At 35.7% G+C, this 26,995-nt stretch overlaps 1 protein-coding gene across 1 annotated transcript; it reads left to right on the top strand.

Annotated features, from left to right (window-relative positions):
- The first annotated feature begins 587 nt into the window (after positions 1-587).
- pigt (phosphatidylinositol glycan anchor biosynthesis, class T) lies at positions 588-23,375 on the top strand. The gene is made up of 11 exons (XM_030139129.1): positions 588-1,147; positions 2,240-2,417; positions 2,644-2,771; positions 3,376-3,476; positions 6,104-6,278; positions 6,403-6,500; positions 6,655-6,811; positions 11,501-11,701; positions 17,224-17,389; positions 17,502-17,585; positions 22,737-23,375. Exons 1-11 carry the CDS (start codon positions 742-744, stop codon positions 22,987-22,989), a joined length of 1,947 nt encoding a protein of 648 aa, XP_029994989.1. The 5' UTR covers positions 588-741; the 3' UTR covers positions 22,990-23,375.
- The last annotated feature ends 3,620 nt before the right edge of the window (positions 23,376-26,995 follow it).

Here is a 26,995-nt window from a genome sequence, read left to right as displayed (position 1 = left end):
GCTGCTGCACACTCACACCTTTGCAGCCGCACATATGGGCTATTATATGCATCTTTTTTCTCTCTCTTTTTTTTTTTTTTTTCAAGAAACATACCATATAGAAAACAAATAAAGTGATATCAGGTTTATTTTGTCTCTTTAAGAACAAAACAACACAATTCAAAGCCAGGTTATACCTCCAAGCGTTAATATAAACCAATTTCTGCAACGTTTAATTAATGAGCATGCACCACGGGTCATTAAATGGGTCACCTGTTTGCGTTACGTTCATGATTTGCAGCTATTAGTTACTTTAAGCCTTTTTGCAGCTATTTATCATTAGAATTTGCGTTGTACATCTTATCGGTTTCAATAAATCAACATAGCACTACAGAAAGGGCATTCAGCTTACGTTTCTTTATTGTTTCTTCTTAGTTCTGATGGTATGCATGTAAAACCAACTGAATAAGGCGCTTAAAATTATTAAAAGGGGACACTCGTAAGGGCTATTCGTTGCATTTTTATTTAAAAATGTATAATAACATGTCTCATATAAAGATATTACACGAAAGAACATGTCAGTAAAAGATTATACCTGGATTTAAATGAAAAATATTGAAAAATTCTAACATTTTCTAATAAAACAAAGCAGGTTCCCATCAGTGCTGGTTGATTCCATATGAACGCAGCTCATTGGTCAATTTTTGACGCACGACGTAAAAACCCGGAAGTAAGCCGCTTGACAGTAAGCGCCGGGGAAAAATGGCCGCGCGCAGGAACATCCCTGTAGGTCTGCTGTTTATTCTGTGCAGTTTGACGTTTTTAATCGCTACAAACACTCATGAAACGACGTCAACTAGCGAGCATCCGGATAAAGCGGTTAACCTGCCGGAAAAAAGTACCGAAACAGGTGGACAAACGACCGAACAGCCGGCGGTGGAGGAAAGACAATGGGAACCAACCGAGTTTCAAGAAGAGACTGTAAATGATGCTGCAGCCGAAAAACAGGACGCAACTCCCCCCGAAACAACAACCACCTCTGCCGGAGCACACCCTAAAGATGACTTTCAGGAGGAATTGGTGATAAGGCCTCTTCAATCTGGAGATGTGTACGCCAGTTTCCAGTTCCGCACCCTGTGGGAAACAGACTTCATGAAAGGAAATAAAGGTTAGCTAACATTAAGGAAAGGAGCTAGCTAGCTAAAATCTGAGCTGTGTTTTAGAAACTATAGTGTACAACGATTCATAAATGACCTGAATGAAGGATATTAATATACACTGCAGACCTATAATCTGTTTATATGTATGTCACTAACACTACTAGTAGCTCCACCTAGTGCAGTAAAATGCTACCCACAGTATTTACCGTAAGTGATAAATGAATGAAATAATTCACAATATTGTCCACCTGTCTGTAAAAAGTCTTCAAAATATCTTGAAGTCCAGTGTTAAAAACCCCCAAAGACCTAAACAGGACTGGCAACCATTATACGTTTAGTAACATTTTAAACCTCTAATCTTATCAATACATTGAAATAAATCAGGTAAAATGCACTTTCTCTGTTTTTCATCATCGTCACATTGATGCTCAGAGGCTCTGCAATGAAATGGAAAAACTTTAATCTTTTGAAAAATTGATTTAAAAGTAAAATCTATGTAGCTTGAGAAATTACAGTGTTTGTAGACACTTAGTTTCACATTAAGTTAATGAGATATTTTGCTGTAAATGTCACTTTTTTCAGTTTTCTCTTCTTTGATGTTATAACTTCTGAATTTACTGAGCTTTTATGAACATCTACATGATCGAGAAGAGAGGTGATCGACTCACACATCCAAAAAATGAGAGGTGTGCAGGATCCCAAAAAAATTGATGAAAAAATAAAAGAAGGTCCACACAACCTGTGAGCTCCCAGAAAGTTTATTAACCCATTAGTCTGATGAAGGGCCTTCTCCCGAAACGTCACCACTTTGGTCAATAAACTTTCTGGGAGCTCACAGGTTGTGCGGACCTTCTTTCATTTTTTTCATCTAGTATCAGTAAATTAAATATAGGTAAATATCGGATTTTCACCGAAAAATGCAAAATTCAGTGTATATTAGTGATGAGAAATCACTCTGGAGAGGTTAAAGGTAGAGAAAAATTATTTGGAAGCTGCCACGAAAATAGTTTGTCTTCAAGGGTTAAAATCTACTACATAAAAATGTGAAATGTTTATCACTGATGCAGTATTCAACTCATGGTATCTTCTGATGTTCATAGTTTCCCACTACCGGCTGTTCCCAAAGTCTCTTGGCCAGGTCATCTCCAAGTTCTCAGTGCGAGAGCTTCACATCTCCTTCACACAGGGCTACTGGAGGACCATGCAGTGGGGGCAGCCCTTTATGCCTTCCCCTCCTGGTGCTGAGCTCTGGGTCTGGTTCCAGGATTCAGTAACAGAGTGAGTATAGCCCTCTGGTGGTTACAAGATGACAAGTTTAAGAAATGTTGGGTGAGGAGTAAGTAATGAAACTTCCAACAAGTGTCAGCCTGTTTTAAATAAGAAGCAAGTAAGAGAAGAAATGAACACTGTATGTTGTAAGTGCTTTTTTGAGTGGTTAATCAGAATTTATATTGGCTTTTTCTCACATTTGTGGTATTTTGACTCTTTTTTTTTTTTTTTTTAGTGTGGATGGCACATGGAAAGAGTTGACAAATGTTTTATCTGGGATCTTCTGTGCTTCACTGAACTTCATCGACTCCACAAACACGGTTCAACCAAGTGCTTCCTTCAAGCCCCTCGGTATAGGAAATGGTAAAGCAATGCATCTTTGTCTTTGTTTCCCTCAAAATATGTAATATATTTTGCATCACTTGTGTAATGACGTGAAAAGTCCCATTCTTTTTTTAAAATTTGTATTCATTTTAGAACATGACAGACAATTCATACAAACACAATTTTGTCATCATTTCAGTTAATACTGTATGTTGCTGCCTCATTATTTTCTGTTACATACAGGCATGGAAAAAAATTATTAGACCACCTCTTATTTTCTTCAATTTCTTGTTCATTGTAATGCCTGGTACAACTAAAGGTACATTTGTTTGGACAAATATAATGATAACAACAAAAATAGCTCATAAGAGTGTAATTTCAGAGCTGATATCTATCCATTTTCCATGTTTTTTTGATAATAGCCAAAATCACTTCAGTTCTTACATCAGTAGCTATGGCACTGTACTGACGAAAACAGTGCTTTTTAGGCATTCCATGTTTTCTTCTCTGCCTGTTTTAGTCACATGATACACACAGGAGTTAGTACTTGATTGCATAACCATTGTTTTTGATGACTTTTTATGGTCTAATAATTTTTTCCGCTACTGTATGACTGTTTCTTCTTTTTCTATTTGCATTGTAGTGACCGACCACCGCTTCCTCCGTTACGCTACCCTCCCACGAGAGATTGTCTGTACTGAAAATCTGACGCCTTGGAAGAAACTTTTGCCATGTGGCTCCAAGGTGTGTGTCTGCAAACACTGTGTACAGCCATAACCTCAGAACATTCACCTGAAACATAAATTACATATTGAGCACTTCTGATAACACACAAAATTGTTGCAAATTGCTCGAATACCAATCAGCTTACCCCCTGTGAATATAGTCAGTAATGTCATGATAAAATGCCAAATTTAACTGCACAACAGGTGCTAAGAAAGACAACAAAAACAGAATCACCTCGAATCCAGTATCCATTTTGAGGCAAGGTCTTGTTTTTTGGGAAGGATCATATGAAAGGATCACAGTAAATCCAAAAAACATATGTAGTTCCCAAACACAATCAGGCAGCAAATGTGATGTGACTCTATGGCATGATTTTAAAACTCTGTTTTTTTTCCTCCATAATACAACACAGCCCTGGATTTGCTAAAATAAAACTATTCGGCAACTATATTAACATGATGAGTGTGCCATTCTGTTATTTTATTACCGACAAAAGTAGTTATAGCCTATTTCACCCAACAGAAGCCAATCTGGTGTTTAAAGGTGGGGTAGGAGATGTTTTCCTGGAACATGTTTTGCTATATTGCTTAAAATCTCCTTCATACCCTGATTGTAAGCAATTAATTAAATGCTCTAACATAAAAATAAAAAATTTTAGTCACCTGTGGAATGGACAGGACTGAAAAAACACCATCCAATCATTTTAACCGGCTCATCAAAATGATTGAATGGTGATATGTCTGTCAGATTCAGCCTCCATTTGTCCCTCCCCCCTCTGCAAGTACAATCAATACAATGGAGGCGGGGCTTTGGGGGGAACTCTGAAGAAAGGGGTTTTGATTTTTGAATTGTGTATTTTCAAAATGTAGCTTGCTTGAACCATTTTTCCAGGATCTCCTACCCTACCTTTAATATGTGATGTTAACTCTAATAAGATGCAGGAATGGGAGTGAGGAAATTAGAGAGAGAGAAGAAATGGAGGAAAAATGAGCAGGACAGTCTGTTTTACACCTGCACTGCATCAGAACTAATATACTTTTTCTTTGTCCTCTTAGAAATATCAGTTGAGGTATTTAAATGTATGTCATAAGTCTTGTTCACACAGGACTAGTATAACCTGTGGACCTCTGGTTATTTAGAAATTGGCAACCCACGTCAAGGTGTCATGCAGCACCTTTGCAGGAGTTGAGCAAAGTCTCATTTTTACTCAAATTTACTGACATTATTGCTCGGTTCTGATGTCACCGGCAATTTTGCCACTTATAGATAACTGTTGAAAAGACTGTTGCTGTCATGCATTCCATCCACCTCATCATTGCCACTTTTCTGAAAGCTATAAAAATTCAGTCTTTCAGTGAACAGCCGCGGTACATCATGACATGAACCTCCTGAATTTGCACCTAAAACAGTTTTCAACCATTTCATCATCACCAGCATAGCCCCTGTCATTCTTGACCAGGACATAGGCTGATTAAATGCACAGGCGGAAACAAAAAAATCTTGCAACTCGCGAATGTCGATTCACACAGGACTAATATCACAGGAATCGCTGAAATAGATGAGGTTGTTTGAGGTGGAATTTTTACTTTGGTAATTACAGATATAGCAGATTCACATGGGATTAAGATCGCAGCAGACCTCTGCACTTATTATAAATGATCAGAGGTCCAGAGGTAATATCAAACTCATGTGAAAGCCCAGTTCACAGGTAAACAACAGAACCATTAACATCACCAAAGACAATTCTCATTCTGGACACTGTCTGTTTGAATGTTACCCTCTGACAGGTGTTTCAGGTCACTGAAAACAGCTCAAACAACTACAACAGAACAGAGCAGAATAGAATAGCGGAAGAAATTATTAGACCACCCTTGTTTTCTTTAATTTCTTGTTCATTTTAATTCCCGGTACAACTAAAGGTACGTTAGTTTGGACAAATATAATGATAACAAAAATAGCTTATTAGAGTTTAATTTCAGAGCTGATATCTATCCATTTTCCACGCCAAAAACAGTGCTTTTAGGCATTCCATGTTTTCTTTTCTGTCTGCTTTAGCCACATGATACACACAGGAGTTAGTACTTGACTGCATAACCATTGTTTTTGCTGACTTTTGGTGGTCTATTAATTTTTTTCCACAGCTATAGAATAGAATAGAAACACCCATTACCCATCACGAAATGACTATGCATATATTTTCTGTGCATCTGTGATACTAGCACTTGTTTTTACACTGTGCAATATATTCATATGTGTATTGAACATATGATTTTACCGCTCCACCTACTGCTTATTTATTATTTACTGCTTGTATGTGTGTACGTTTCAGTTTGTGTATTCTAGTAGTTGTCTAGACTGATCCCTGGATACATGCGTGCTTTCGTTGTAGCATCTTTTTATCTTGTATGTTGACTACAGTGACAACAAAACTGAACACTGTACACTGAAGACAAACATCAGATGCAGAATTATTCAGAGAAAACAAACAGGGTGGTTTGATGCTTTATACTATTTACTTATGGAAAAAACACGCTTTTTTGCAGGGTTGGAATCACAATGATGGTTTAAAAGTCCTTTAAGTTCTGTATCCTAAAACAATATTTTGACCATGAGAAGTTCTTATTGTAACCCATACTTTTTAACAGGCTGGTCTTGCAGTCCTAATGAAGTCAGAGAAGCTCTTCCACAGCAGTTTCCACTCACAGGCGGTTCACATCAGACCAGTGTGTCAGGACTCGGAGTGTACGACCACATCATGGGAGCTGAGACAGACACTCAATGTAGTCTTTGACCTGCACACGTCTGGACAGGGCAAACGAGGTCAGAAAAACTCCAGCTTCAGAGTTTTGTTTTGTTTTTTTGTTTTTTTATGTGGGAGGATTGTGGATAAAAGTGTGACATTAACTTGCTGGCCTTGGTTGATTCAAGCTGTTTGTTCCATCAGAGTGGTCGCTGTTCAAGATGTTTTCTCGGACTTTGACAGAAGCTTGTCCACTGGCGTCTTCCAGTAAAATCTACATCGATATCACAGACAACCCTCAGGTTTCATTTCTTCATAATATCCTGTCACTCAAAATGTTTTACTGTCTGAATATTTCACACACGCAGCAAACTCCTGCCATCCTCTACATGTGTAATTGAAACCATTATCGACAACGTGGATATTGACTCAGACATATTTCATGTTATTTTGCAGGGGGAGCAGTTTGAGCTGACCCCAGCCACTCACCTGCTGAGCCAGGCAGTGGTGCTCGGGGACAGACGGACCTTCTCTGTGTACGACTTGACTGAAGCAAACACCTTTGGCTCCATGCGCTCGCTTAACCTGCTGATTCGCTGGAAATCCAGTGAAGGTAAGTGAGAACAGCAGAGGATGACACAGCTTCAGGACTGAGGGGTATGATGGATTTTATATCCAGGTAGAAATAATTATCATCTGTAAATTCAATAAGATAACAGGTTTATATAAAATGACATGTTTAGAACCTAATTTAAGCACATAACTAAATCTAAAAAAATTTTTGTGTATATTTATGTCCTCATTTTATACTTAAACCACGTCAGAGTAGACTTGAACAGAATTACTTTTTGTGTTTCCATCGTGTAATTATGGAGGAAAAGGCTCTCCTAAATGGCAACAAATATTGCCGTAAAATACAGCACAACAGACAACAATTACAAAATAATGCACTATAAAAAAATGGGTGTCCAAAAATAAGATAAAAATGCTAAATCTGAGGGAAAAGGTTCTCAAAATAAGTGAAATATCTGTCCATGCAGCAAGAGAATTTCACTGGACTAGATTTCTTGAATTCAGATTGTTACCTCTGCCAAGGAGGTTATGTTTTTGCCAGGTGTTTGTCTGTCCGTTAGTGTGCAACATAACTCAAAAAGTTATGGACAGATTTGGATGAAATTTTCAGGGTTTGTTGGAAATGGGATAAGGAAGAAATGATTAAATTTTGGTGGTGATCGGGGGTGGGGGGGCCCACGGGGGGGGCCACTGATCAGCCTTGGCGGAGGTCTGCGCTCTCCGAGTGCTTCTAGTTAAATCTTAAATAGGGGTGGGTGATACAGCAAAAACATCATATCACGATTTTTAAAAAATAAAATCACGATCTCGATTTTATCACAATTCTTTACATTGATCTTTGAGACTAATTTACAAGTTTCTGAACAGTGCAACCAAGCAATTTCCCTGTGTAAAACATAGCCCTAAAAGAAAAAAATAATTTACCCCAAAGAACCTTCCAGAATATTTTTCATTTAGTTTGTGCAATTTTGCCAACATGTGCCAAGAACATAAACATACTAAATACTACTATACTAAACCCCCCCCATTCCACGATGTCTCTGCTTTGTTGGATCGTCAATACGTTCTTATCCTTCACAATCTAATATTGTCATATTGCACACCCCTAAACTAGAATTAAGCAGGTCTACGGATGTATGAACACTTAAAATAATAAATTACCTCTTAAAACAAGATAAATATGTAACACTTCTAAATCTAGGTTGTTGTGTTTTTTTATCTTGGTAAGAACCAAATACTTTGCAGTGAGTCACATAATACAAGTATTCAAAGAACTCAGCTCTACACAAGTTTGCACCACAAAAACACCCATAAAAGTTTGTCAAGAGGCAAACATTTGTCAGATTTCTGTTATTTTTTCTCTACTCAGTTCTTTCTTGATTCCTTTTCCCACAGTCATGAAAAACATGAAAAAAGACTTATAGAATCTAACTTTGTAGGCATTGAAAAGTCATAAAATTAAGTACAATTAATGAAAGCAGTACATTTTTAGGGATGCAAACTTCTCACCTTTTGGTAAAATATGATATTTTGAGACCAAAAATTTGTCGTAGGCTGTGGACTGTGGATGTATTGACACAGGAAACATTTACTGGAATGAGGTTATGATAACTAGTTATTCAATGAATCTAGTTCTGTGTACACTACTTGTTGTACCAATCATACAGTCCAATGCAGAAGTCCTAGGCCACCATTAGCTGTAGTTTTTACACTGTTACAATGAGCATAATATCTATTTCTTAATTAATTCTTAGTTAAATATTGTGCACAGCATTAAAATCTAACAAACTAAAAAAAAACTATGATACTAAACAGTCAGTATTTAGTGTGATCTCTGCTTCCATGATAAAAAAAAGTAGCCCAGACAATAAGAAACACTGGGCATGTGTTGAATAAAACCTGGTGTAAAACACTAGAAGATTATTTGATTAAATCTCATTATGTCTACGCAGTAGAGTTTAAGTACAAAGGAAGATCACACTACATACTGGACACTTAAGTCGTTTTTTCTGCAATACTTTATTTTAACTCATGAAGACCCACAAAGCCATCAATGACCAAAAGCATCTACTCATCTCTAATTTTTAATACCTGTTGATCCACTAATCCTATCAATACAATTAAGTAATTGATGTAAAACGCAGTTCGTCGTCTTTTCATGGTCATCAGATATGACCCATTTGGACGTTCACAGGCTCCGTTGTTACCGTGGAAATACCGTCATCTTCTACAATATTGATTCACCAGTAAAACCCATGGAGTTGGATCAATGAGAGGGGTTTTTGAGGCTTGTTTTTCTGTTCAATTAATGATATATTTTGCTGGAAAAGTTTTTTTTTTAATATAATAACCTTTGAATCTGCTTTGAGTTTTCATGAACATCTTCATGATCAGTTAATTAAATATAAAGGAAAATTCATTATTTACTCAAAATAATGCAAAATACATAGGATAATATCATAATAAATGGTGATAAATCACATAAGAAAGGTTAAAAAGAGAGAAAAGTCTATTTAGGTGCTGCCATAAAAGTTGCACTGGGTCTTTATGGGTTAATGATAATTCTACATTTCACATGTATTTTGTTACAGAGACGGGAAATGCATTTGTACATTATATATCATTATACTGAAACAACAAACCTTCTTGTGCCCTAAAACATTCACACTGTACTGCACTGGTTATACACCAACACATCAGCTGACACACGTATGCACGTTCCTACAGGGAATAGAAGGACAATAGTTAAGGACAGTATGTGTGCACATCCAAATAGAGGACAAAGCCCAAGGCGAAGTGCAGAGAAAAGTGCAAACCTGAACTCTAACCTGAGAGTTAAGAACCGGCTCAGACCACGGGTTAAAGCAGAATAGCTCTAAAAATAGTTTTATCCTCACCCTGAATGCTGCTATTTTTAATATTTTCATCACTACCCCTATAGGACAATCTTGGTCACCTATTTTGTTCCCTTAATTTTGTCTGTAATAAAATTCACAAAACAACACAATAATCCTGTTCAATTTAGACAAATTCACTCAAGAGTTGAGTCGTGGTGGCTTTTTGCTGACATTATTTGACTAAAAACTCAGCATTTTTGCATAATTATGTACTATATTATTAAAATTATTTGAAAAACTTACACTTACATGCTATTTTCTGAGTATTTGTCACTTATTTTAATACTCACTTCCATTAAAACAAGAAAAGGCATAATATTTAACTGAAGTCCACGTCTGCTCATGTACTTAAAATTTCCAAATGATGACATAAATTATATCAGTGACTCTTGAGAAGTTGTATAAATTTTGTCCCTAAAATGCATAGGACTGTATGTATTACTGTCTGTCATATTTCAGATCCATTAGCATCCTATAATGAAGCAGTTTTTCCTCTATTTAACCTGCAAACTGAGCAGAGATGATGTGGCCTCATTAAAGCACAGCAGGATACTGAGGTCATTACCAGACTCTTATACTATAATTATTAGTTCTGAGTTTCCTGAGTCAAAGGAAGATTGACATTTTATAATTTATCATTAATTTGTCAAATATATGGGTGAAAACTGCCACTAACTGACCAAAAGTTTAATGTGCAGCTGAAGGACAGTCAGGTTTTGTGCTCCTCTGTATTAGAAACAGTAGCAACTCTTCCTCTGTTATTTTACAGTTTAATTCCATAATAATTCACAATATCAACAAGACATCACAAAGGTCAAAACCTAACTCATCTCATAGCTCATACTTTCATCTGAAATAACTGAATAAAGGAATCATTTAGCAATTCACCGGTAACTCTCAATAAATGTAGAATGCATAGTTCTCTACATCCTCACAGCTTCCAGAATACATGGATAAGCCACATGTTGGTGTATCATACAATATTTCTTGTACATATTACAATTTTGTGTTGTACTACATTGACAGGTTATGAGGCTTATCCTGGTTTTGATCATATCTGGGATATGGTTATACAGTCGCGGAAAAAATTATTAGACCACCCTTGTTTTCTTGTTCATTTTAATGCCTTGTACAACAGAAGTGAAAGTTGCTGCTTCACTTCTTTCGTTTGCTGTAAAACCGGAAACTCTGTCAAATTTTCAAACTATTACAACTTTAATCTCATAAAAGTACAACTGTATTCTTGTTAAATAATGAGTTTTTTTTTTTAAACTACGACTTTATTCTCATTATATAATGACTTTATTCTTGAAATATTACGACTTTATTCTCGTTAGATAATGAGTTTTTTAAAACTACGTCTTTATTGTCATTATATAATGACTTTGTTCTTGAAATATTACAACTTTATTCTCGTAGTGTCAAGCATTTTTATTTTCTTATTTGCGTATATGTAAAATTCAGTAAAAATGTAGTAGAAAAAAAAAAAGGAAAATCACCAAAACACTGCAAACAACAGTAAAAACAAAAACAGCAAGGAAGACGGTGTAAAAAAAAAAAAAATTGTCTACTTTTAAAACAAGTTGGTCTCACTCACTTTATCCCTCATTACATGGGCAGTGGGGGATGCACTGTGCATGCTCAGATGTCTATGGAAAGCACAGCGTCTATTCTATCAGCACTTTTTGAAATTTTTCCTGTTGAGCAAACAGTTGAATTTTAATGTATATTTAAATTAAATCATACACTCAGAACACACCACAGACGCATCAGGGGTTAAAGGGTTAAATGTGTTTTGCTGTGATGATCATTGTCTTCTGTTTGACCTCCAGGCGACATGTTGCGTCCTCTGCTCCACGCCGAGCGCTACGTGGCGGGCTACGGGCTGCAGACAGGCGAGATCCACACGCTGATGTATAACTACCACCCCTTCAGGTCTTTCCCCATCCTCCTGCTGGACTCAGTGCCCTGGTACCTTCGCCTTTACATCCACACGCTCACCGTTACCAGCAAAGGAAAGGACAACAAGCCCAGTGAGTCACAAAAGTACAGATCCAAATGAAAATCAAACCAAAAAAACCTCAGGACAACAAGAGGATAATGTCTTTACATGTTAACTCACCTTTTTAGAACATAATTGGAGTTAATCAGTGGTGGATGATCTTAGATTGTCATATGCACTCCTGATCAAAAGCTTAAGGCCAGATGAAAAATTGCAAGAATTCACATTTTGCACTGTTAGATCTTTAGAAGGTTCTAAGTAGAGTTTCAAAATGCAAAAAGAAGAAATGGGAGGGATTATTTTCTTATTAGTGATAGTTAACAAGACATTGTGGACAGAAAAACAACAACACATAAACAAAGGGAAAATCAAACAAATAAACAAACCATAAACAACGACAACAGAGTAATGATGAACAACAACGACAACATCATATTACAGTGAAAAAGATGATAAATGTAAAGAGCAACTAAACAATGTGGCTTGATTAGGGGCGATAGGGAAAAGGGGAAGCAGGGAGTGTGAATGAAAGTGAGAAAGAGAGAGAGGGGAGTGATGGGGAAAATAGTAATTGTTGTAGTAACACAAAAATATATTATAGCCATGTTGTATGTTGTAAAACACAGGAGCCAAATCTGCCAATCCAAAAGCCAAAATCTGCTCAAAAATGTGGATTCAGTGTCATTTTTTGTCACAGGTTTTGCACACATTTTGGCTTTTAAAGGCTTTTGATTGACTGATGAACAGCCTATTTCAGTTTAATTTTTAATTTCAATAAACTGCTTATGGGTCAAAAGACAGTAATGTCCTGTCAGAGAGTGAACTTTAATTGATTGCCATTCCAACATTTATTTCAATATAAAGTAGTTCCTTGTTTTGGATAATCCCTTATGGTCCGACTAAAGCAAAAATGAATTTAAAAGTAAAAATGTGGGTCATTTAGCAACACTAATCTGTCAAATTGTCTCTAAAATGTCCTGTCAGAGAGATTTCGAATACCGTGTTTTGACCCTTACTCAATTTTTTTATTTGTCTCACTCCCATTTCTTCCTTTTTGCATTTTGAAACTCTACTTTGAACCTTCTTAAGATCCAACAGTGCAAAATGTGAATTCTTGCAATTTTTCAACTGGTCTTAAGATTTTGATCAGGAGTGTACAATATAATTCTATTAAGCAGTTCTATTTTTGCAGTATTACTGCCTGGGACTTAAGTATTTTAATTGTAGCTGAAAAATCCACAACTTAATGACTGGTAATTGCCTTGAAAACTTTGACCAGTGCAAAAGCTTTTACTTGGCAAAGAAGCTCATTCCACTTAATTATACCTAAATGATAAGTGCAAAAATAACAAACCCTGAAAAGTCACATTTGCTGATGCTCCAATACAAGCACGACCAATGTTTTAGTAACTTTCAGGGAATTCATTCAATCTTTCTGTCATGACCTTTTTTGTCCAAACTCCACGCAGATGCTTCTTTTTACCACAAGGAGGAGGTTGTTTTCTCTGCTGACCGATGGAGTGTCTGTGTTATTTGTTGAAGAGAATAAATTTCTCTTCTACAGCACTGTGCAATAATTTTAGGCCAGGATTAGGTTTGTTTTTTAATACATTACATATGGAATTTGGCATCTGTGTCAGGGATACACAGGAAATACATTGAGTAAAACTAGACCAAAGTCAGGTGGTGAATGTGACCTCCCTTTGCACTCAATCTGTCTTGAATTATAGACAATTTTGTGCAGACCATATTAAATTTACTGAAATAATCTTTCATTTCATTTTACTTTTATTTAGATATTGTCAATATCAATACACAATTATCTCAAGGCACTTGAGGAATTCAGATGAAGTCCTTAACCCATAAAGACCCAAACCCAATCAGATATGACTCATTTGAACATTCAGAGGCTCCCTAGTGAACGTAGAAACACCGTCATCTTCTACGACATTGATTCACCAGTAAAACCCATGAAGTTGGATCAATGACAGTGGACGGAGACACTTATTTTTATGTTCAGTTATTGATATCGTTGCTGAAAAAGTCACTTTTTCCTCAGTTTTTCCTGTTTCTGATACAATAACCCTCAACTTTAATCTGAGCTTTTATGAACGTCTACATGATCAATAAATGAAATATAGGAAAATACATGATTTACACTGAAAAAACACAAACTAAGGAGGATAGCATTACAAACAATGAGGATAAATCACTTTAGAACAGATAAATATAGAGGAAAAGTCATTTGGGAACTGCCACAAAAGTAGCATTGGGTCTGTATGGGTTAAAAACATTATAGAGTCTACAGGTGGTACTTGTCACCTTATTCTTGTTTTCTTTCTCTTTACCCAAGCTGTAATCTTCAGCTTGTTTTACCCAAAATTTCATTCAACATATGTCAAACCTTTCTTATTGTTTGTGAAACTTTTTGTCATGTGAACAAAGGTCTCACTAAATACTTACCTGTGTCTGTAGAAGCCATTTAGTTCTGATATGTTTGTGTGTGTTCATATTTGCACACATATTTCTTGAATATTCTTGTTACTTAACACTTTCAGTGCCATGGGCCGATTAAATCGGCTTTACGAAAACAACCTGTAAAGTGCCACAGGCCGATCAGATCGGCTTTGGAGAACACGCCACATTTGTGTACAAACAAACCATCCACCCCCATTTCTTTCTCACATTTCGATGACGTTCTTTCTGTGTCCCCCTTTTGAGACCAATCAGACGGGAATTTGAGGTCACGCGACCGAATAATATTTTTATATCTTTTTAATGTTTCTTATTCTCCGGTGTTTCATCAGAGGGAGCCCTCCATGCCGGGGGGCGGCTGTGGACTCCGGGGGCTGTGGCGCCTTCTCTCACTAGGGTCCGCTCCTTTCTGGTGGGTGGGGGTCCCAGTTGGCCCTCTCCCACTAGTTGGGATGCGGGGCTGTGTTGCTGGTGCCTGGTCGCCGGGGTCGGCGGCTGCCTCCTGGTGCGGATGGCTCCCTGAGACAGCGCCTCCTAAACTGATGTTTTACTTTTACTTGTACATTTTTGTTCTGGTCTACCCGTGCTCAGTCAGTCTTCTTAAGTATGTGTGAGCTTGTGGGTTTGCATGTATATGTGTGTGTGAGTGGGTGGGTGTGGGTGGGGGGCGGTACTGATTTTTAAACGGATATGTAAAGCACTTTGTGCTACAGTTTTTAATGTATGAAAAGTGCTATATAAATAAAGATTGTTATTATTATTATTATTATTAGTATTATTATTATTATTATAAATTATGCAAATTACGATCAATAATGAATCGGCTGCGTCCGGTGCGTTTTGGATCTAATCAGCAATCGGTCGGATGTTACCGAGCAGTTTCCTGCAGGATTCTTCAAATATTATAAAAACGACGCGAAATACTGAAAAACGGCCAAATTCTGTGGCACTTTTAAGGCTTATTAGCCCCTTAACTGTCTGGCACTTAAAGAGTTAATAAATAGACTAAACATGTTAGTTCCAACCATGCAAAAACATATAGGTGGAATAAGAGTTCTTCACTTTATCTTTCATTTAACAGTACTCTGCAAAAGTCCTAGTCCAACGTTATGTTTGTTGGTTTAGTAAAGTTCGAATGTCCACACATACTGTATGCATTTGTTTCTGTATTTAGATCCAATCTGATATATGTGAAGTATGTGCAGCAGGAAAAACTGAAGTTTCAAGGAAAAAACAGCTTCTATAAAACAAAGTGGTCGTATTTAGTGTGACCTCCCTTTGCACTTAACATGTCTTTAATCCTTTTTATTCAGAAAATATGAGATTTATTTCTTTAATTTTCTTATGTTTTATACCAGGTTTCATTCAACACATCAGATGTTTCTAATTGTTTGTGCTGCTTCTTGTTATGGGGTCAGAGGTCACAGGAAATAGTGATTTTAACCTTTACAACACATTCAGTTTATTTTTTTTGTGTGTGTTTCAAGGCTGTGCACATATTTCCTGTATTGTCTTGTTGTATATGAAGAAAAGAGAATGAGAAATGAATACACGTGATCGTCTCAACCCTGAAAAAACAGCAAATTTAAAAGAGGCCTCAGACTTTAACCTTTTTTTCAGTATTGAATATCCTGAATATCCTTGAATATCCTTATTTTGAACGAAGGTGTGTAATTCAATGCACAGTGACGTGATAGGGGATGAGAAACTACTGAGGGATTTATAAATAGATAAAATCCAGTCTGTCACGTTTTACAAAGATGGACTGCATCCAACCTGAACACACACCTGACAAATGATGACTATTCTAATTATCACCTGTGATAAATCTTCATTCATCAAGTATTCATTTATAAAACTGTCACCACACTCTAACTCTGGTACCGTCACAGGTGTTCGTTTTGTCATCAGGTTGGAAGAAATACAGGGTGTCCCAAAAAAAACCTGATATTATTTGAGGTGTCTATATCGGAGTGACTACATTATCAGGAGAAATGATACTTTATAGGATTTATTTTGGACATGAAATGTTTTATTCTACAAATTTCATACAAAAAATTGTGGGGGATGGTAATTTTATAATGTTCCAAAGTTATTACAAATGTTCAATGCGAACTTGGTTTACTATTTCTTCTGAAACTGCTGGCCGTCCAGATCCTTCTTTCCGACACAAACAGCCTTCCTCTTGAAACTTCTTATGCTACGTCCAAATCTGCTTTCCTGTTGATACTTGTTTATGAAATTTTCTAACAAATTCATGTTGCACATTCACATTTGACTGAGTTTGGGCATACTTTAATACACATAACGCCTTTTCTGTTGCAGTAAACGGCATGTCTATTCCTGAAAGCAGAGCGAGAGAGAGAGAGAGAACGATAGATAGAACGATAGATAGAACGATAGATAGAACGATAGATAGATAGATAGATAGAACGATAGATAGATAGAACGATAGATGGATAGAAAGATAGATAGAACGATAGAACGATGGATAGAACGATGGATAGATAGAACGATAGATGGATAGAACGATAGATAGAACAATAGATAGACAGACAGATAGATAGATAGATAGATGGATAGATAGATAGATAGACAGACAGACAGACAGAGCGATAGATAGAACAATAGATAGACAGACAGACAGATAGAACGATAGATAGAACGATAGATAGATAGATAGAAAGATAGAACGATAGAACGATGGATAGATAGAACGATGGATAGATAGAACGATGGATAGAACGATAGAACGATAGAACGATAGAACGATAGAACGATAGATAGATAGATAGATAGATAGATAGATAGATAGATAGATAGATAGATAGATAGATAGATAGATAGATAGATAGATAGATAGATAGATAGATAGATAGATAGATAGATTCGCGTATCTTGTTGTGGAGCAGCTCAATGAGCGCAGTCATTAAAAATGATTACACTTTTTTGAGCAAAAAGAGCAAAAAAAATTTAAACTAATTATTAGGAGGTGAAATGATGTCAAATTTTGTGGGACACCCTGTACTCTGTCTACAGATAAATGTTAAAACAGTGTCTCCATGGTTCGTTTTCCAGGTTACATCCACTACCAGCCGTCGAAGGACCGTGTGAGGCCCCACCTGCTGGAGATGCTGGTTCAACTTCCTCCCAACTCCGTCACCGAGGTCACGGTGCAGTTTGAGAGGGCGCTGCTCAAATGGACCGAGTACACACCGGATCCAAACCACGGCTTCTACGTCGGGTACGTATCAGGGAGTGTTTTTATCCAGACGGTGTCGATGGGTGGAAAAGTGGTGTAAAAATACATTTTCTTTTTCTTTCCAAATGACCTGAATATATTTCTGTATGTTTAGGTCTTCAGTCATCAGCGCTCTTGTACCAAGTATGGTTGCCATGGATACAAACAATACGAAGGAACGTCCTCTTTTCAGCAGCTTGTGAGTACATAATGTTTCTCACTTCTCATCACCTCGGTACATGATGTGGGGGAATATAGCGATCAGCATTTCCATCTGTTCATCATCATTTTGTTTCTGGAGCGTAACAGAAAAATCATTCACATGTGACCCCCGTGTGGATTTAATATAATGTTAACGTTTATAATTTGGCTTAAAATGGATCAAAGTGGTTAAATCTGCTTTTTATTGGGTTGCCACCTGTCAGAGTAAAATATACAAGAAGAATATGATATATTAGTTGGATAGGAAAGATAGTGCAGTGTTTAACAAACATTTATGTTTGTCCCTTGGCTGTTTATTGTAAAGCGTCTTTGAGTACTTAGAAAAGCGCTATATAAAACCAATGTATTATTATTATTATTATTATTATTATTATTATTATTATTATTATTTAAGAAATGTCACCAAAGCTGTGAGAAATATTTAAGAAAGGCATCAGACACAGCATACAGAACGGGAAAATTTTGTGTAAAAGATGCAGCACAAAAACAACATTGAAAATATGTAACACGATGAGTACAACGTAAAGAAGCAGTGAGGCACGATGAGATGAAAAGACATCATTAGTTTAGACCTGGGCTGTCAAACACATCCAGCAAAGGGTCCAGTCCAGCCCATCAGATGAATTTGTATTGTATTATATTATATCAAATGGAACTGTATTGATCCTTTGGGTAAAACCCTTAGGAAATTGAGGTTCCAATAGCAGCAAAACAACAAAAAAAATTTAAATAATCATACTATTTTATTGCAGTGCACATACTGTATTTCTGTACTTCATACATAATGTGGATGCACATATTCTTTAATGTTTTTATTAGGGCTGTCAAAATTAACGCATTAACACAGATTAATCCATCATCATGATTAATCTGAGTAAAAATTTTAACACAATTAGCCCATCTGCAGCACAGAATGACTCGGAACATCTCTGCCAATGCATTTGGGTCAGTTTGTTCAAGTAGAGTTAGCATCACACATGAACAAATGGGCAGTTGATCTGGTACTGACAGGCAGCAGAACCAACCCATAAAGATGGAAGACACTAAACAGCACACTGGCTCTGGATGGAAATGTGAGGACAAAAAAAAACAAGAAGGAACAGTTGTTTTGTGTTGTTTTGTTGAAACGGTTGAGGGTGTTTAATAAACACCTGAAGTGCATATATAGTCCCTTCTTTCTTGAGTCTGTTCACTTATGCAAAATGAAACGCAATTAATATAGATTAAAAATGAATGATATTTAATCAAACTTAATCCACGGCAACCCTGTGATTAATCTGATTAAAAATTAAAGTAATTTGATGGCACTAGTTTTTATATTGATATACATGTTCTTGAGTGTTTTTATATTTTTTCTATCTAGCCGAGAACTACCTGTAAACAACTTTTGTTTTCTGCACATAATGACAATAAACATTCTTGTATCTTGAATGTTATAAAATGCAAAGATTACACTGAAGACGTTAACAGTCAGTGGTGTCAGACTCATTTTAGTTCAAGGGTCACATACAGTCCAATTCGATCTCAAGGGGGTCGGACCACAAAAATACTCCCATAATTACCTGTAAATAATGATAACTCCAAATTTTTCTTTTCTTTTTTTTTTTTGTAAGGGTAAAAAAAGTAAAAGGGCATGAAAATGTTTATATTCACAAGCAATCACAAAAAAGGGGATAACGTAATGGAAAATGTGTTGTACTGTGTGACTGATAAGTGTAGCCTTATCCCTAGGCAGGAGTAGAACATGATGCCCCAGTAAGTTTTGTTATGTCCTGTGTGCTTTGGTCCAAGGACTGGACACCATAAGTTTCTTAAAGCGCCTCATCCATGTTTTATCTATGTTTTATCTTGTGCATAAAAAGCTTACGTTGAGGGAAAGCCCAATGAGATCGCTTCACTCGAATTTATCTGTGTGGTTGTATCTGCTCTTGTGCAAGATCATGAATAGTTCACAAAAACAGCTCTGACTCTGAAGATTCTTTTATTTAAGAGACAAAGACACCATGTACAACCTGAAATGTCTTAAGAAAAATAAGTGCAATTTGAACAATGTTCTGCCTGTTACTAAATGTTTTGTGTCTTTGTTGATCCACTGTGATCTATAAGTTGTAATGCACATGTGTACACAGCAAAAATCAAAATCTTACCAAGTTTATTTTTCTCACTTCAAGTTTAAATATCTCATCACACTTAAAATAAGACATAATCGCCTAAAGAGTAACTTTTCACTGAGATATAAGAACTTATTTTTAGGCAATAGATCTTGAAAATCTTGGGATAATTTTCACTTGTTCCATTGGCAGATTTTTTTTCTTGAATTAAGCAAAAAAAATCTGCTAATGGAACAAGTGAAAATTATCCCAAGATTTTCAAGATCTATTGCCTAAAAATAAGTTCTTATATCTCATTGAAAAGTTACTCTTTATGTGATCATGTCTTATTTTAACTGTGATGAAATATTCTGACTAGAAATGAGAAAAATACACTTGGTAAGATTTAGATTTTTGCAGTGTAAACGATAAACTGATGCAGAATATTGTTAAAATTACACTTATTTTTTGTAAGAAATGTTAGGTAGTTTGTGGTTGTTGATGGTATTTGGCATTTTTTCACAAGGATAGTTTGTAAATATGAACATTTTCAAGTAATTTTACTTTTTGAGTTTGGAATTTTCATATTTATAGTGAGTTTAACAGTTTGGGAACCCTTGCTTTAAAACATAGAGAAAACTTTGGATTTGACATTATTTATAGGTTACTTTATTATTTTACTGGTCGGACCTACTTCAGATCATATTGGGCTGAATGTGGCCCCTGAACAAAAATGAGTTTGACATCTCGGATCTAAATGTTTGTTCATTTATTTATTTTGAATATTTGCAATAAACTCAAACAACAAAAGAATTATATAAAAAAGAAAGTAAACCATTCGAGAAGTAGCGGGATGAAGTTTAATTTCTAATCTCCCGCCCCCTTACTCCATCCTTCCCCTACCCTAAATTCCTATGTCCAATTTTTTTTTTTTTTTTTTTTTTTTTTTTTGATTTAGTGATTTATTCCGAACATGCAATGAAATTTAACATATATGCGAACTAGCAAAACATACATAATAATACAAATATCAATAATCATAACAATCTTAGACTGAAGAACAGCACAATAGTTCCATTTACAAGCCCCGAAAAAGGGGTGGGAAGAAGTGCAACTTATTTAGTCTCACCCCCTCTCCCTAAAATATTATTAATAATGTATATGTCCCCCTTCCTTTTACATCACTCTTTTATATTTATATATCTATACACACACACACTCATTTGTCCATATACACATACATACGTTTATACATATACACACAACATACAAGTACACATGCACGCATACAAATATACATATAATCTTTTACCAATGCGTTTCTTAGTTGTGCTGGCAAATAAATAATAACTAACTCAAAGAAAGAAACATATACTTAAACAACAGTGAACATATGGTGACAGTTAATTACTTATGTTCCATAAGTACCTCAAAAATCTTACACGTCAGACTAAATTCCTTTTTTTGTTCAAAATGTTTTTTAATACATATTGAGTCACAGAAAATTATAATACAGTCATTGTTTTTTTTTTTTGTTTTTTGTTTTTAAACCCAAACCCATGAACATTCCCACCCCGTTGCACCAAAAAAAAAAAAGATTATTGACAATAAGAAAAATAAATAAATAAGGAAAACAGATATTAGTCACAGACTTGTATTAATAAGACTATTGTGGAATAAGTGAGGGATCTACCTTTTTATGCGATTTAGAACAAGTTGCCAGGTACTGAAAAACTTCTTGGCACATCCTCTTATAGAATATCTGATTTTTTTTCCAATGTTAAATGATGTAAAAGATCTAGAAACCAAGATTTGAATGTTGGAGGTTGTTTATCTTTCCATTTTAGTAGTATTAGTCTACGAGCTAGAAGAGTTGTGAAGGCAATTAGATTTGTAGAGTTTTGGTTAAAATGAAAAGAATGTGATGTAATGCCAAATATTGCAATTGTTGCCTCAGGTTCAATAGGAGACCCCATTACATCAGAAATAAATTTTAAATATAGACTGCCAAAAGTTTTTCAGTTTTGAACAAAACCAGAACATATGAGACAGTAAGTAAGTAAGTAAGTAAAGCTTTATTTAAATAGCACTTTTTAAAACATGTTACAAAGTGCTTCACATAAAGGAGAGATAGATAAGAACAAATAGGAAAGATAAGAATAAGAAAACAGTTTCAACATCCAGATACAAACTTTCTGGCACAAGCAACACATACTGAACGAACACCATGGCCACATATGTCACAAACAACCCCTAAGACAGACCCATAACCAACACTTAATACACCAATACACAGACACAATATAGATGTAAACAAACCTCCATACACAAATACAGGGTGACACAAAAAAACGGGAACTTTTTAACAATCCAATAAAACCAAGAGTGATGGAAGAAAAAATTTTTATTCATAGTAATTGAAACCTTAAAACATGCCATTTAAGAAACAATGATGGAATTTTCATTTTTTAAAAATTACTTCCTGTAGATGGCGTCCTCCTGTACGAATGTATTCTTGAAATCTGCTGTTGAGATTCCTCATTGACCGCTGCAACATCTCACCTGGGATATTGTGATACTGTGTCTCTTCAAAGTTATTAATCCAACATTTTATTGCGTTTTGATGGAACAGCACCATGACATCCTAAGTTGTAAAAACGTCGGAACTCCCTTTCAAACTATCACCGTTTTTATAAAACATTTTTATGGCTAACACACGCTATTGCCTGTTCCACTGATCCATGGTTACTAAAATGGGGGTGTGTTTACTTGCTCAAGGTCACTGTCTCGCAGTGCTGCCACTTGCTCGTGTCTGCCAATACGCACTTCAAAAATTCCCGTTTTTTTGGGTCACCCTGTATATGCGTACACACACACACACTACACTGTCCTGATTTAATGAAATGCTTGTTTATAAAAGTGTGGCTGGTTCATATCAGACTAAATTCTGACTATGCATAAAACACAAATTTGCTGTACATATCAAGTGTTTCATTCTGTGGAGATGAATACTACAATCATTTCCCATCATCCTCTAGTTTCCCGTGTAAAGAGGAGTCCAGCTACTTTGTTCGCATCTACACCGAGCCCCTGCTGGTCAACCTGCCGACCCCAGACTTCAGCATGCCCTACAACGTCATCTGCCTGACCTGCACTGTGGTGGCTGTGGGCTACGGCTCGCTGTACAACCTCCTGACCCGGAGTTTCCAGATTGAAGAGCCAAACCCACGACTGGCTAAGAGGATAGCCAACGTCATCCGCAGACTGAGGGGGGTGCCGCCCCTCGCCTGAGGCCGGACGCCGGGGACAACTGGGTCCGCTTTTAGAAAGGAAGCGCTCCTTTTGGTGCAACCGCTGGTAAATATGTGATATTCAGGGAAGGACTAAGTCAAGCACTGGGGACGAATGTTGGTAAAACACTGAGCTTGTTTGTGTCAGATGGAGGAAGAGAAAATGTGTTTGTGCGCTCAGATTTTGCCTGCTACGGACATGAACCGAAGGCGTTTATCTGATTGGATGGAAAATACGAGCTCTGTTAATGTTTTAGGAAACCAAAGTTGTGAGGCAGTTGTGTTGGAACATCATCGGATATTTGGTTGTTTTTGTTTTGTTTTTTTGGGTGTTTGAACCCCATCACAAAACGAAGGTTCTGAGGTCACTGTGAGGAAACTGAGAAAATAGAATTGAATAGATCTTTATTGTCACTATCACAGGTAGAGCTGCAACCGATTAATCGATTAGGTGTTTGAATCCTATGCAAAAATTCACGATTCGATTAATCGACTCGAATTGAGTGAAGGGGAATGTTCTATTGCAGTTTTCCTGAATTGAAGCTTCTTTGTGCGTCACAATAAGCGTCCGTGTGAAACACAACAGTGGAACCAATGTTTAACAGCAGAGAAATGAAGGAAACAAAGCTTTGATTCAAGAGAATTGTGGTTGAATAATTTTTTTTGGATCACTTTGAGTCGATTAATCGGTTGCAGCTCTAATCACAGGAACAATGAAGATCAGTTTAGCGGCTCAGTTCAATTTAGCAGCAAAACACTTGGTGCAAAAGGGACAATAAAATAAAATACGAATATCACAGTGTTAAGAGAAGTGGATGGGCTTCAGAATAAAAAAATATTCATACACATGCTACTGAAGTAATGCTAGAACTCTGAAATGAACGAAATAAACAGAGAGAATATACAAAAGCTAACTATACTACAGATGAGAGATGTGTACAACGAATAGGATATATACAGGTAGAAGTTAGGTGCATGTGTTGTGGCTATTGCACTGAGGTAAGGTGAGTATTGCACTGTCCAAAATGAACTTTTAACAAAAATGAGCCTTGTTTGGTGCAAAAAGACCCCAAACCTTCTTGTGTTTTACAACATTACAGATGAAGGACTATCACTGAAAGTGTCCGAAACAGGCTTATCGGAGCCAGCAGATATTACATTTAGAAATATTTTAGCTTTTTAAAACGTCACACCTTCATCTTGGCTTATGAAATCACTCAAAGTTCTGTGTTGTGGAAAAATCAGAAGCAGCCAAAACACAACAAAATGTACCCAGATGTGTTTGGTTTTCATTAACTTCGTAGCGCGGTAATCCAAGTTCTGCGTCTCTGATAAAAATAAATAAACCTGAGACTGTACGGGCAGAAATAACAGAAATCCTTAAATGTGTTAATTCATCAAAAGATGCATTTATTCTCTTTGGGTTTTAATACTTGAAGTGTTTAATTTTCAGCTGATGTATTTTCTTTTATTTATTTGTGGGTTTGATTTATACACAAGGGATCATGTGTTTTTATATAAGAGCTTATTTTACCAAAACTTTACTTTGCACTCCATCGGATGCATTCTTGAATGTTAAATGCCATATTCTGCACATCTCTAACAAATGCCTCTTGATTTAAGTTAAGTCATTCACTCATCAGATCAATGCACTTTAAAGGGGTTCTATGTAGTACTGATATTCCAAACTTTCAATAGTAGGGGGAAGTCTCACACCAGAACACACTTAATTCTACCAAAACCAACGAATCAATACGATATATCCACAGCTCATTTTTTACGCACATCTGTATTGTGATAGCATCAAATTTTCTTCTTTAAACTAAAACTCATTGATGCTTATTTTGACAGTTTGTCAAAATAACAGTGATTCATCTTCACATATTGCATCAGCTGATAGTTTACATTATAGCTCTGTTAGCTTAGCTCTGTTTTTAGACAGAAAACAACCACAGTAAAACCACAAATCACCTGTTTTCTGTTCGGTTTGTGTTGTCAGTCGCAGAACTAAAGTTCTGTTTCAAATCCAGCAAAGATAATAACATCCCATTATAAATTCTATACCTTCATGAGCCTCATAATCAAACTCACCTGTATAGAAGAAACACTGATATTTTAGCAACAAACTCCATTATTTACATTTACAGCTGTGACCAGTGGAGAAAACAATGGCTTCTATTTGTATCACTTCTTTTCTTTGACTCTAAAAGTTGTTTCTTAATGGTTCTCATCCAATCTGGCCACATTCTGATGCTCACTACTCCCTCTAGTGGTCACATAATTCCCCATCACTGGAAGCATTCAGTTCATATCTATACAATCCAACAGCTCTTTATTATAAACACTGATGATAATTAATGGTATTTTTTTTTTTTTTTATTATTTGATAGTAGAAATACTGTATATGTCGGCTTCCTGATAAAACATGCTTTTGTGACTTTTGGCAAATTTTACAGGAGAAACAAAAAACTGTTTACATAACAGGAAACTGTGAAATATGACCAAAAAATATCTGTTCCTTTAATGTTGGTACTTACAATGCAATGTAAACAACTTTCACAGGAGACTGAAATTTAAAGCTATAAATAGGGGAGATAGCAGGTTTTTATTCCCATCCAAAAATGTCATTTAGCAGGTTTTATCAGGAAGCTGACGATATAGTACCTTTTAAGTAAATTAATGATTTTTAGAACATAACTAATATTTCCAACATATTTACATCAAACTGAAACTAAACACTGTTAAATATATTTTCTGCTTTATATATAAATAAATGTATCCCTTTACTCTCAATAATGCATCTATAAAGACATAGACATGCAAGACCCTTGACTTGGAGATTAATCCATAATGATAATTTTAGGTAATTTCTTTTTTTAGAAAATAATAATAATAAACTCCATTATTTACATTTACAGCTGTGACTAGTGGAGAAAACAATGGCTTCTATTTTTATCACTTCTTTTCTTTGACTCTAAAAATTGTTTCTTAATGGTTCTCATCCAGTCTGGTCACTTTCTGATGCTCACTACTCCCTCTAGTGGTCACATAAATCCTCCAGCCTGTCACTGGAAACATTCAGTTCATATCTATACAATCCAATAGCTCTTTATTCTAAACACTCTAATGATAATTAATGGTATTTATTTTATTATTTGAAAGTAGAAATACTGTGTATAGTACCTTAAAGTAAACTAATGATTTTTTTTTACACTTAGTTTTTATTAGTTATTTATCATTTTGTTATAACAGAACATAACAACAACAAACAACAATCGGCAATAGATAATAGTCACAATCTAATAGTAAAGATAATTTAGGTTACTGTTATGAAATAGCTATCAAGTTACACAATTCAATTTTTAGAGCAGCAGTTTATATAGTAAACTAATGATTTTAAGAACATAACTGTAATATTTCCAACATATTTACATCAAACTGAAACTAAATACTGTTAAATATATTTTCTACTTTCTATATAAATAAATGTATCCCTCTACACTCAATAACGCATCTATAAACACAAAGACATGCAGGACCCTTGACTTGAAGATTAATCCATAATATGATACTTTAAGGTAATTTTTTTTAGAAAATAATAATAATAAAGTCGATTATTTACATTTACAGCTGTGACTAGTGGAGAAAACAATGGCTTCTGTTTTTATCATTTCTTTTCTTTAACTGTAAAAGTGGTTTCTTAATGGTTCTCATTCCATCTAGTCACGTTCCGACATTTGGTCTGTGGTGTTAGTTTTTCGTCAGTGTGATTCACTACTGCTTCTAGTTGTCAGATGAATCCACCATTGGGAATAAATTCAGTTCATATCACTACAACCCAATACATACACTAATTTTTCTAAAACATTATAATGATACTTAAGGTTATTTTTTTTACATTATTGAAAGTGTCAACACTGCATATAACCCCTTTAAATCACTCACCAGTTTAATGCAGTTAAATGTGTCTTATAGGAAATTGAAGTTTATGATGGAAAAATGCTTTT

This window comes from Sphaeramia orbicularis, chromosome 7 (genome assembly GCF_902148855.1).
Source record: "Sphaeramia orbicularis chromosome 7, fSphaOr1.1, whole genome shotgun sequence".
Classification (NCBI taxonomy): Eukaryota; Metazoa; Chordata; class Actinopteri; order Kurtiformes; family Apogonidae; genus Sphaeramia; species Sphaeramia orbicularis.
Note: the sequence above shows the minus strand (reverse complement) of the source record. Positions and strands in the feature narration are given on the sequence as shown.

Bases quoted from the DNA above. Each gene is read 5' to 3' on its own strand.
- pigt (XM_030139129.1), top strand. From the start codon at position 742: ATGGCCGCGCGCAGGAACATCCCTGTAGGTCTGCTGTTTATTCTGTGC. The intron at 6,501-6,654 runs GTTTCATTTCTT...GTTATTTTGCAG, and splicing joins ATATCACAGACAACCCTCAG to GGGGAGCAGTTTGAGCTGAC. The intron at 17,586-22,736 runs GTGAGTACATAA...ATCATCCTCTAG, and splicing joins CGTCCTCTTTTCAGCAGCTT to TTTCCCGTGTAAAGAGGAGT.